Source organism: Oncorhynchus mykiss, chromosome 3, assembly GCF_057628025.1.
Source record: "Oncorhynchus mykiss isolate SJ-2025 chromosome 3, ASM5762802v1, whole genome shotgun sequence".
NCBI lineage: Eukaryota > Metazoa > Chordata > Actinopteri > Salmoniformes > Salmonidae > Oncorhynchus > Oncorhynchus mykiss.
The window spans coordinates 74,243,120-74,256,284 of record NC_143024.1 but is presented as its reverse complement, the minus strand read 5'-3'; the positions used below and the strand labels follow the sequence as shown (position 1 = coordinate 74,256,284).

Below are 13,165 nucleotides of genomic sequence, written 5' to 3'. Positions count from 1 at the left end.
CAAGCTTGGAAAGTAGATTTAAGTGGAAATGGACAAAGACATGTTAAATATCTGGGTGTATTGATACAATGCAAATTGGAGGAGGCCTATAATATCAATTACTTTCCTTTAATGGATAAGATTGAATCTGATGTTCAGAGATGGAGAACTCTCCCTATTCCTATGTTAGGTAGGGTCAAGATAATCCAAATAATGTCATTCATATATTGCTAAGTGTGATTCTAAGCCTTACCATTTTCAATCCCATCCAACTTCTTTTAAGAAAATAAATGGCCTACTCTCCAACTTTATTTGGAATGGATAGACCTCAAGAGTCAAATTGAATGTTTGACACTTACCCTATAAAGCTGGAGCTCTTGGACTACCTCATTTGAAAATGTATTACTGAGCCTCACAAATGCATTGAAAAAATACTGAAAGAAGCTGCAATGCCAAAGAAGTTGATTGCCAAGTTCCATCAAGGGTTGAATTAATCTCTATAACGAAAATATGGGAAACAGATATATTTTTTAGGGGGTAGATCAGATTTAATATTGCAGATAGATTGTAGTTTCCATCAATGTAATTGTCTGCATTATTTCCAATCCCCCATATAATAAAACAATTATGATAATTATACAGTGCATTCGGTTAAAGTATTCAGACCCCTGGACTTTTTCCACATTTTGTTATGTTATAGCCTTATTCTAAATTATTTTTTTCCCTCATCAATCTACAAACAATACCCCATAATGACAAAGTGAAAACAGGTTTTTAGACCCTTTGCAATGAGACTCGAAATTGAGCTCAGGTCCATCCTGTTTCCATTGATCATCCTTTCTACAACTTGAAGTCCACCTGTGGTGAATTCAATTGCTTAGACATGATTTGTAAAGGCACACACCTTTCTATTTAAGGTCCCACAACTGACAGTGCAATTCAGAGCGAAAACCAAGCCATGAGGTCGAAGGAATTGTCTGAAGAGCTCCGAGACAGGATTGTGTTGAGATCTGTAGAAGTGTACCAAAAAATTTCAGCAGCATTGAAGGTGGCCAAGAACACAGTTGCCCACATAATTCTTAAATGGAAGAAGTTTGGAACCACCGACACTCTTCCTAGAGCTGGCCGCCCAGCCAAACTGAGCAATCAGAGGAGAAGGGCCTTGACCAGGGAGGTGACAAAGAACCCGATGGTCACTCTGACAGAGCTCCAGAGTTCCTATGTAGGTGGGAGAACCTTCCAAAAAGACAACCATCGCTGGAGCACTCAGACAGGCCTTTATGGTAGAGTTGCCCGACAGAAGCCACTCCTCAGTAAAAGAAACATGACAGCCCACTTGGAGTTTGCCAAAAGGCACCTAAAGGACTGTCATACCATGAGAAACAAGATTCTCTGGTCTGATGAAACCAAGATTGAACTCTTTGGCCTGAATGCCAAGCGTCACATCTGGGGGAAACCTGGCACCAACCATACGGTGAAGCATGGTGGTGGCAGCATCATGCTGTGGGGATGTTTTTTAGCAGCAGGGACCGGGAGACTAGTCAGGATCAAGGGAACGATGAACGGAGCAAAGTACAGAGAGATCCTTGATGAAAACCTGCTCTAGAGCACTCAGGACCTCAGACTGTGGCGAAGGTTCACTTTCCAACAGGATAACGACACTAAGCACACAGCCAAGACAATGCAGGGACAAGTCTCTGAATGTCCTTGAGTGGCCCAGCCAAATGCTGGACTTGAACCCGATCGAACATCTCTGGAGAGACCTGAAAATAGCTGTGCAGCGATGCTCCCCATCCAACCTGACAGAGCTTGAGAGGATCTGCAAAGAAGAATGGGAGAAACTCCCCAAATACAGGTGTGCCAAGCTTGAAGAGAAGACTCGAGGCTGTAATCGCTGCTAAAGGTGCTTCAACAAAGTTCAATTGAAGAGGCTTTATTGGCATGGGAAACATATGTTAACATTGCCAAACCAAGTGAAGTAGATAATATACAAAAGTGAAATAAACAATAAAAATGAACAGCAAGCATTACACTCACCGAAGTTCTGAGTAAAGGATCTGAAACTATTGAGTAAAGGGTCTGAATACTTATGTAAATGTGGTATTTCCATTGTTTTTTTTTATACTTTTGCAAACATTTCTCGAAACGTGTTTTCTTTGTCGTTATGGATAGTGTGTAGATTGATGAGGGGGGAAAAACAATTTCATACATTTTAGAAAAAGGCTGTAACATAACAAAAAGTCAAGGGGTCTGACATTTTCCGAATGCAGTACCAGTCAAATGTTTGGACACACCTACTCATTCATGGGTTTTTCTGTATTTTTTTACTATTTTCTAGATTGTAGAATAATAGTGAAGTCATCAAAACTATGAAATAACACAGATGGAATCATGTAGTAACCAAAAAAAATGTTAAACAAATCCAAATATATTTTATATTTGAGATTCTTCAATGTAGCCACCATTTGCCTTGATGACAGCTTTGCACACACTTTTTAAAAACTTTTCTTTTCACAAATGTGTTTACATCCCTCTTAGTGAGAATTTCTCATTTGCCAAGACAATCCATCCACCTGACAGGTGTGGCATATCAACAACACAATGCCACAGATGTCTCATGTTTTGAGGGAGTGTGCAATTGGCATGCTGACTGCAGGAATGTCCACCAGAGTTGTTGCCTTAGAATTTAATGTTCATTTCTCTACCATAAGCTGCATCCAACGTCGTTTTTGAGAATTTGGCGGTCTGGTGGTCTGAGCCGAGCCACCCGGACAGCTGATGAAATTGTGGGTTTGCACAACCGAAGAATTACTGCACAAACTGTCAGAAACCGTCTCAGGGAAGATCATCTGTGTGCTCGTCATCCTCACCAGGGTCGTAACCAACTTCAGTTGGCAAATGCTCACATTTGATGGCCACTGGCACGCTGGAGAAGTTTGCTCTAACAGATGAACACCTGTTTCAACTGTACCAGGCAGATGGCAGACAGAGTGTATGGCGTCGTGTGGGAAAGGGGTGAGCTGATGTTAATGTTGTGACCAGAGAGCCCCATGGTGGCGGTGGGGTTGTGTTATGGGCAGGCATAAGCTACGGACAACGAATACAATTGCATTTTATTGATGACAATTTGAATGCACAGAGATACAGTACATGACGAGATTCTGAGGCCCATTGTTGTGCCATTCATCCGCCGCCATCACCTCATGTTTCAGCATAATGCACCGCCCCATGTCACAAGGATCTTTAAACAATTCCTGGAAGCTGAAATTTCAGTTCGTCCATGGTCTGCATACTCACCAGACATGTCACCAATTGAGCATATATGAGATGCTCTGGATCAACGTGCACGACAGCATGTTCCAGTTCCCGCCAATATCCAGCAACTTCGCACAGCCATTGAAGAGGAGTGGGACAACATTCCACAGGGCACAATTAACAGCCTGATAAATTCTATGTGAAGGAGATGTCACACTGCATGAGTCAAATGGTGATACTGACTGGTTTTCTGATCCACACCCCTACCTTTTTTTTGCGACCAGCGTGCATTTCTGTTTTCTCAGTCATGTGAAATCCATACATTAGGGCCTAAATGTATTATTTAAATTGACTGATTTCCTTATGAACTGTAGCTCAGTAAAATCTTTGAAATTGTTGCATGTTGCATTTATATTTTTATTCAGTATAGTTAATGTAAATTTGTGCGATTTAAGAACTCTGAAAAAACATCCAAATGAATCCCAGATTTCTTGAGTTATCTTCGATTAATACAGACTAATTTGAGGAAGTGTATACTGGCTTCGGCTTCTCAAGAGGGACAAACAGTACTATTGCCTCTTTATTCTCGTTTTTCAAGCAAAGGTCTTTTTAAGGGAGTATGCGAAGCACAGATGTTCACTTTGCCTAGCTGAGTTCTGCTAGGAGAAAACCAAGCCTAGTATGCAGGTGACATTAGGACTCGCCACTCAGTGGTTGTGGTGTCTGTTTGGTTCAGTTGGTGTAGCCTTTGATGGACCAATATGGGCCGAGAGTAAATCTTTACTGTTTTCCTTCTCTTTGAACCATGTGTGAACAAAGTGATGCTCCTCTTCTAACTGTTGAGCATTGAAGACAGAGTGAAACACACTTGCCTGATTAAAGGTTTGTGTTAAATTACCTACCTGACAAAGACGCCAATGACCTCCATAAATGGATTGTGGTTTATGTGTGAGTGTGTGCCTGCGTGCGTGTGTGTGTGTGTCCCGAGTTATATGTGTCTGCTAACTCGCACCCACTCCCTTGAAGATGTAACCAAACAATCAAACTGCCCACTGCTAACAATGACTTCATTGGTTGTTGCCACATTGAGATGTACCGTGTGCCTCATAATCAAATACATTCCACGTCATGATGTAGGACTGCCGGTCGATGACTGCCATAGGCCAGAGAGTGAAGGCGGAATTGTTCTTATTATGACAGCCGTGGAACTCAAGATATGTGCAATATGCGAAGTGGATATGGAGAGTACCAAGTGACTGAAATTCCTACCAATACTGCAAATGGCACAACTGCGAATTTGGTCTGAATTGTTTTGGTTTTCTAAGCTGTTTCAAATTCCACTCTGTTTTTCAGTTATATCTCATTGCTGAGATCAAACATTGCCCATTGAGGTGTATTAAAATGCATATTGATATTTTTTCATCATAAAATCCATACTGATATTAATACCTACTCCAAGCACTTCAATATGACTTTCTTTTTCATTTGTCTTATGGCGAAAGATTAAAAGGAATCGATTAAACTGCTCTGCTGCTGTGAAAATCCAAACCAAATACACAACAACAAAAAAGCAGAAAAACAGCTTGAATGAGATGAATTAGAGATGAAAGCCCTTGATAGAAACAGTATCTGTGAGAACATTTTCAAAGGCTTATTGAAGTAAAGGATAAACACCTCAGCCTGGTTAAAAACCCATCACCTGTCCACCATTATGATTGACACTAGGGTCACAGTAGCCAGCACTCTGACAGCACCTCTCACTCTCTCTCTCATTCTTCCCTCCATCCCACTGACTGTCTTGTTTTCCCGTTTTCAGTTGCTCTAGGTCTCTTACGCTCCTTTCTCCTCATTCTTAATCAGTACCACTCTAGACTGACACAAGCTCAGTCCCTAAAAGAAACCATGGAGACTGGAATAGGAGCCTACCATACCCTTTCTCCTCTCTCCTTCCCTCTCTCCTCACATTTCTGATTAATCCATCCTTCTCCCCACCCAGCTACTGAAGGAATTCCCAAATAATAATTTAATTAATGAGACTTAAATTAAACCCCTGTACCCCCTTCTTTTACTCCTCTTAACATTACCTTAGGTGGCCGTGTCATGATGTAAGACAGAAAGGTCCATCTGGCCCCTGTCTCCAGGCTGGGAATTGCCTTTGTTGTTTTTCATGTTTATGTTATGTAGTTATGTTAGGCTTCAACTTGTTTTAATTGGGCTTTTTTTATTATTTCCCTGTGAGAATATCCTCATGATCCCATGACATTAGCTTTTTTCTTCCTGGCTAATTACCCATTTCTATGTCTGTTGATGGATCACCCAAGTATGATTTTAAATGGTGAAGAAGTTATAATGATCAGGGCTGATGGCTTCGTGAATCATTTAGTGGAAGTTGGGTAATTTCAATAAAGAGGGATTGGGGAGCATGACAGGTGGGTTTAGAGATGGGTAATGATGACAGTGAATGGTGTATGTGTGTGTGTGTAAAACAAGTTTTATCCCCTGAGATTTGGGGGATAAAACTCCTAAAAGAGATGTTCATTTTTACGTGACAAAAATGAACATTGACCACACACTTAGACACTTTGCTTCTCCTTGGTCTGCAGTTTAAAAAAAAACAGGTCTGCTTTGACCTGTCAGACGTACACACTAAAATGACCCCCACACACTCATAAAGGCTTACATTTCTAGTTTACTTTAATCGGAAAAAAAACAAATTCTCATTTGGGTCAAGAAAAAAAATAGACTCCATAAAATACACAGATCTCTCTCCGTCGGAGTTAAAGTGGTCACCCAGGCAACATCAACATAGTCTATGTTTCAAAAAGAAGCATCAGTTCAATGCTTGAGTGGGGTTGAGATCAGAGGAACTGGTGGTAGAGTGGCGATGGTGGGTTCCCTATGAAAAAGAGGGAGGGGTTATAACAGATCACATCAACCATAGGTACAACAACTCTCAGTGCAAATGAGTCCCACACCTTTAAAAGGAAGGTCCTTTAGCCCCCTGAACTATGCCTAGGAATCTGTCAACATATACACTACCATTCAAAAGTTTGGTGTCACTTAGAAATGTTCTTGTTTTTTTAAAGAAAAGCTCACTTTTTGTCCATTAAAATAACATCAAATTGATCAGAAATACAGTGCAGACATTGTTAATGTTGTAAATGACTATTGTAGCTGGAAACGGCTGATTTTTTTTAATGGAATATCTATATAGGCGTACAGAGGCCCATTATCAGCAACCATCACTCCTGTGTTCCAATGACACATTGTATTAGCTAATCCAAGTCTATAATTTTAAAAGGCTAATTGATCATTGAAAACCCTTTTGCAATTATGTTACCACAGCTGAAAAATGTTGTTCTGATTTAAGAAGCAATAAAACTGGCCATCTTTAGACGAGTTGAGTACCTGGAGATCAGAATTTGTGGGTTCAATTACAGGCTTTTAATGGACAAAAAGTTAGCTTTTCTTTCAAAAACAAGGACATTTCCAAGTGACGCCAAACTTTTGAATGGTAGTGTACATCTTCATTAGCCTACATCCCACCTATACACATTTCTGTATCTTTATACTGCATGAAGGAAACACAAGAAAATACAAAAATTAGCTCCGTATCTTCGGGTAACGACAACAAAAATACACACATTTATTTACGGATGGGCACAATGTATTTACACAAATATATATATTTGTATATGGTGTATGAAACAGTTCCTTACAAACGTATTCACCCCCTTGACATTTTTCCTATTTTGTTGCATTACAACCTGTAATTTAAACAAATTTTAATTATTTTATTTTTATTTTATTTATTTGGATTTCATGTAATGGACATACACAAAATAGCCAAATTGGTGTAGTGAAATTTAAAAAACAACAATTAGAAAAGTGGTGCATGTATATGTATTCACCCCCTTTGCTTTGTAACCCGTAAATAAGATCTGGTGCAACAAATTACCTTCAGAAGTCACATAATTAGTTAGATTGCACACAGGTGGACTTTATTTAAGTGGCACATGATCTGAGTATACTTCCACCTTTTCTGAAAGGCCCCAGAATCTGCAACACCACTAGGCAAAGGGCACCACCAAGCAAGCAGCGCCATGAAGACCAAGAAGCTCTCCAAACATGTCAGGGACAAAGTTGTGGAGAAGTACAGATCAGGGTTGGGTTATAAAAAAACATACAAAACTTTGAGCATCTCACAGATCACCATTAAATCCATTATTAAAAAATGGAAAGAATATGGCACCACAACAAACCTGCCAAGAGAGGGCCGCCCACCAAAACTCATGGACCAGGCAAGGAGGGCATTAATCAGAGAGGCAACAAAGAGACCAAAGATATCCCTGAAGGAACTGGAAAGCTCCACAGCGGAGATTGGAGAATCTGTCCATAGGACCACTTTAAGCCGTACACTCCATAGAGCTGGGCTTTATGGAAGAGTGGCCAGAAAAAAAGCCATTGTTTAAAGAGAAAAATAAGCAGACACATTTGGTGTTCGCCAAAAGGCATGTGGGAGACTCCCCAAACATATGGAAGAAGGTACTCAACTTAGATGAGACTAAAATTGAGCTTTTTGGCCATCAAGGAAAACACTATGTCTGGCACAAACCCAACACCTCTCATCACCCTGAGAATACCATCCCCAAAGTGAAGCATGGTGGTGGCAGCATCATGCTGTAGGTATGTTTTTCATCGGCAGGGACTGGGAAACTGGTCAGAATTGAAGGAATGATGGATGGCGCTAAATACAGGGAAATTATTGAGGGAAAACTGTTTCAGTCTTCAAGAGATTTGAGACTGAGACGGAGATTCACTTTCCAGCAGGACAATGACCCTAAGCATACTGCTAAAGCAACACTTGAGTGGTTTAAGGGGAAACATTTAAATGTCTTGGAATGGCCTAGTCAAAGCCCAGACCTAATTCCAATTGAGAATCTGCGGTATGACTTAAAGATAGCTGTCCACCAGTGGAACCCATCCAACTTGAAGGGGCTGGAGCAGTTTTGCTCCAGGGGGGGGTTATGCACGCTCAAGTTTTCTGTTTTTCTGTCTTACTTCTTGTTTGTTTCACAATAAAAATATTTTGCATCTTCAAAGTGGTAGGCTTGTTGTGTAAATCAAATGATACAATCCCCCCCAAAATCTATTTAAATTCCAGGTTGTAAGGCAACAAAATAGGAAAAATGCCAAGGGGGTGAATACTTTCGCAAGCCACTGTAGCTTAGGTACTAGTCTGTTTAGTTAATAATCCACTCCTTGATGTGTCATTGTGAAACATCTTTGGCACACAAGGAGTGGAATGTTAGCTAAACAGTCTGGTATCCAGGCTATGTGTATGAACATTTTGGGGAAATGTATCCCCTCATGGCCCCTGGCTATTGCTGATAATTTTGCTTTAGCTCAGTTGTTCTCTTCTGGTGTAACTAGTTTAAGTGTTTGTGAGGCAGGTTGTGTCTTTTCCTCTCTCTGTACTCCCTGCTTCCTACAGCTTATCACTGTATTCGCGCGTGGACAGATTTTGATGGGAGTGGACCCTCTCTCTTCACATATTCCTCTCTGGCATGAGTCTCACCACAGAGCTACTGAACACATTCCAGCACAGGAACCTCCGTTCCCAAGATTTCCTTCAGGAAACAAGGCGAGATCGTGATCAAAACACAGCAGATCTCACTAGGATTATGGGAGATTCAGTCCTCACAGGCTCACAACCTCTCACACAGCTGATGCTCTCATCTTGGTCCCTGGGTGCCTTGTCGTTGTCTGAGTTTGATTTGGTCCTCCACCACTGTGGGCCCCATTCCTGAGGGACCCTATTTCCTCCAGGGGCAGGTGGGTGGAGTTGTAGGCCAGTGGAGGGATGGTATTAACCAACATGAGCTGCAGAGGCTTCTTCTCTGGGCTGTACTGGCAGCGTACGTAGCGGGAGAAGGCTGCACGATACGTTTTGTTGAACAGAGTGTATACCAGAGGGTTGACGGCTGAGGAGAGGTATCCCACCCACACGAACACGTTCAGCAGCCCCCCCATCACCCACGGGTCACAGTTCATGGGGTTGCACACCACTGCCAGCACATTGGTGATGAAGAAGGGACACCACATGACCACGAACAAGAAGAAGACCACACCCAGGACCTTGGTGGCCTTCTGCTCATTGCTGATTGACTGCATGGTACGACGCCCGTACCGCGGGTCCACCCCAGCCCCGCCAACCCCTCCTCCCACCCCTCTCGTGTCACGGCTGAGCGAACGCCTGAAGAAGAGCTTCTCTGAGGAGAGCGAGGACTGTGGGAAGAATCCCAGGGTCAGGGTGGCACTCCACTTGGGCCTGGGCACCAGCTGGTCCAGGCAGAGTGTAGCCTCATTCTGCAGGGCGCTGATGGTGAGGAAGTAGGTGACCACCATGATGGTGAGGGGGACGAAGAAGGCCACGAAGGAGCCTACCAGGACGAAACTGTCATCTGTCAGCAGGCAGCTGCCATCTTTAAATACCTTTGTGTGGTCCCGCAGGCCTAGGACAGGGATGGGCATGGAGATACCTACAGAGAGACACAGAGAGAAGTTATTTTGGTGTGAGGTTTGTGTGTTTGTGTGTGTTCCATTTCTTGAGATTTCAAAGTAGTTTTCTACAGCTCGTCTCTGCCTAAACCAGAGCACTGTGGCGCTTCAAGATTTTACCAGTAATATCAAAAAGTAAAGAAAGTCAACAATCATAGTCAACCTGTTGCTCATTCCAACCGTAAATCAAGCCACCAGGGCAGGATCCTCTTGCATTATTAATGTAATAGCCCTCATATCGCCACTGTCTGCCCACCAGGACATATAAACCCTGCAATTTCCCCTCACAGATTCAGTCAGCACTATTATCATTAGCGTCCAATAACTGGATTTGGGAGAGAGAGGGACAGATGCATCTGGAGCCATTCACTATGGCTTTCATCCCCACAGCAACACAGTTTGCTGCAGGGACCCTAATGCCCTCAGGGAGGAGCTGCAACTGGCCTGACACTGACTGACATTTTGGGGTTCAGAGCAGGAAAATAGACAGAGAATTAAGATCCCATCACTTTAGGCACGCACAGGTAACATGTTCAATGATTTATAACCTCCCATTTGCAAGTATACTGAACAAAAATATAAACACAACATGCCACCGTTTCAAAGATTTTACTGAGTTACAGTTCATATGAGGAAATCAGTCAATTGAAAGTTAATTAACATTCCACTCCTGGACATGTCATTGTGAAACTTCTTTGGCCCAGTTAATTCCTTCGCATCCTGATCCGAAAGAAATGAAATAGTCCCTCGTTTTATTACACGTTCATGACTTTGATTGGAAGAAGGATGAGTACTTCCTCTTTCTAGCTTCATTATTGTATATTCTATTCCTCTTATGTTAATATTTATGTATATAAATATTAAAAACTCTGCATCGTTAGGAAGGGCTCGTAAGCAAGCATTTCAGAGTAAAGTCTACCACCGTTGTATTTGGCACATGTGACAAATACAATTTTATTTGCTTTTCTGACAAGGCCACAGTCAGCATTTTATTGTCATATTTAGGAGGCCAAAAATCCATCAAAATGCTTGTATACCCAGAATTCAGAAATAATCAAAAGATAAGTTTTGTCTGCGTTTCTCTTCACCCTGATGATCTCCTCCCACTTGGCACACACTGGTTAAATCAATGTTGTTTCCACGTCATTTCAATGAAATTACTTGGAACCAGCAAGAATAGATGTTGAATTGACGTCTGTGTCCAGTGGGCCCCCTCTAAAAATATACAGTGCATTTGGAAATGTATTCAGACCCCTTCCCCTTTTCCACATTTTGTTATGTTAAAGCCTTATTCTAAACTGCATTCAATCGTTTTTTTCCCTCATCAATCTACACACAATACCCCATATTGACAAATCAGAAACAGTTTTTTGCAAATGTGTTAGAAATAACTATTCAGAACTATTCAGACCCTTTACTCAGTACTTTGTTGAAGCACCTTTGGCAGTGATTACTGTCACAACTTCAGCCGAAGTCGGTTCCTCTCCTTGTTCGGGCGGCGCTCGGTGGTCAGCGTCGCCGGTCAGCGTCGCCGGTCTTCTAGCCATCGTTGATCCACTTTTCATTTTCCATTTGTTTTTTCTTTGTTTCTACACACCTGTTTTTCATTCCCATAATTATTGTTCATGTATTTAACCCTCTGTTTCCCCCATGGTGTTGTGAGGGATTGTTTTATGTCATGTTCGGTATGTTGGTGACTGGTTATTTCGACGGGTGCTGTTTCTTGCCCGTGCGTAGAAGTTGATGTTTGTGTGTTTTGTGTTTGGGCAAGTCTATTGTTTTACCTTGCACCGTTCATTATTCTGAGTAAAGTTACATTGCTCCCAATTCTCTGCTCTCCTGTGCCTGACTGCATACACCAGCTTACACCCACCATTCTGACAATTCCAGCCTAGAGTCTTCTTGGGTATGACGCAAAAAGCTTGGCACACTTGGAGTTTCTCCCATTCTTCTCTGCAGATCCTCTCAAGTTCTGACAGGTTGGTTGGGGAGCGTCGCTGCACAGCTATTTTCAGGTCTCTCCAGAGATGTTCGATTGGGTTCAAGTTCAGGCTCTGGCTGGCCACTCAAACTCCAAGTGGGCTGTCATGTGCCTTTTACTGAGGAGTGGCTTACGTCTGGCACTCTACCATAAAGGTCTGATTGGTGGAGTGCAGCAGAGATGGTTGTCCTTCTGAAAAACTTTCCCATCTCCACAGAGGAACTCTGGAGAGCTCTGTCAGAGTGACCATCAGGTTCTTGGTCACCTCCCTGACCAAGGCCCTTCTCCCCCGATTGCTCAGTTTGGCCAGATGGCCAGCTCTAGGAAGTGTCTTGGAGGTTCCAAACTTATTCTATCTAAGAATGATGGAGGCCACTGTGTTCTTGGGGACCTTCAATGCTGCAGAAATGTTTTGCTACCCTTTCCCAGATCTGTGCCTCGACACAATCCTGTCTTGGAGCTCTACAGACAATTCCTTCGAGTAATGGCTTGGTTTTTGCTCTGACATGCATTGTCAACTGTGGGACCTTATATAAACAGGTGTGTGCCTTTCCAAATCATGTCTAATCTATTGAATTTACCACAGGCGGGCTTCAATCAAGTTGTAGAAACATCTCAAGGATGATACATTTGCGAAAGATTCTAAAAACCTATTTTTGCTTTGTCATTATGGGCTATTGTGTGTAGATTGATGAGGAAAAAAACATACAGTGCCTTGCGAAAGTATTCGGCCCCCTTGAACTTTGCGACCTTTTGCCACATTTCAGGCTTCAAACATAAAGATATAAAACTGTATTTTTTTATGAAGAATCAACAACAAGTGGGACACAATCATGAAGTGGAACGACATTTATTGGATATTTCAAACTTCTTTAACAAATCAAAAACTGAAAAATTGGGCGTGCAAAATTATTCAGCCCCCTTAAGTTAATACTTTGTAGCGCCACCTTTTGCTGCGATTACAGCTGTAAGTCGCTTGGGGTATGTCCCTATCAGTTTTGCACATCGAGAGACTGAACATTTTTCCCATTCCTCCTTGCAAAACAGCTTGAGCTCAGTGAGGTTGGATAGAGAGCATTTGTGAACAGCAGTTTTCAGTTCTTTCCACAGATTCTCGATTGGATTCAGGTCTGGACTTTGACTTGGCCATTCTAACACCTGGATATGTTTATTTTTGAACCATTCCATTGTAGATTTTGCTTTATGTTTTGGATCATTGTCTTGTTGGAAGACAAATCTCCGTCCCAGTCTCAGGTCTTTTGCAGACTCCATCAGGTTTTCTTCCAGAATGGTCGTGTATCTTCCCTGTCCCTGCTGAAGAAAAGCAGGCCCAAACCATGATGCTGCCACCACCATGTTTGACAGTGGCGATGGTGTGTTCAGCTGTGT

General features: G+C 42.2%; 1 protein-coding gene across 2 annotated transcripts in view; it reads right to left on the bottom strand.

Moving 5' to 3' along the window:
• Positions 1-5,910: 5,910 nt before the first annotated feature.
• The window catches only part of LOC110520346 (5-hydroxytryptamine receptor 2A), a 42,026-nt gene continuing 34,771 nt past the window's right edge, over positions 5,911-13,165 (bottom strand). Inside the window, exons 3-4 of one of the 2 annotated variants that reach the window (XM_090230128.1) lie at positions 9,730-9,776; positions 5,911-6,130 (exon numbers count right to left, since the gene is read on the bottom strand). In XM_090230128.1, the coding sequence (XP_090086254.1) occupies positions 6,065-6,130; positions 9,730-9,776 (113 nt within the window). In that variant the 3' untranslated portion in view covers positions 5,911-6,064. Of the gene's footprint in view, positions 6,131-7,026; positions 9,777-13,165 lie in introns of those variants that run through there. The other variant, XM_021597601.3, reaches the window with a different exon arrangement.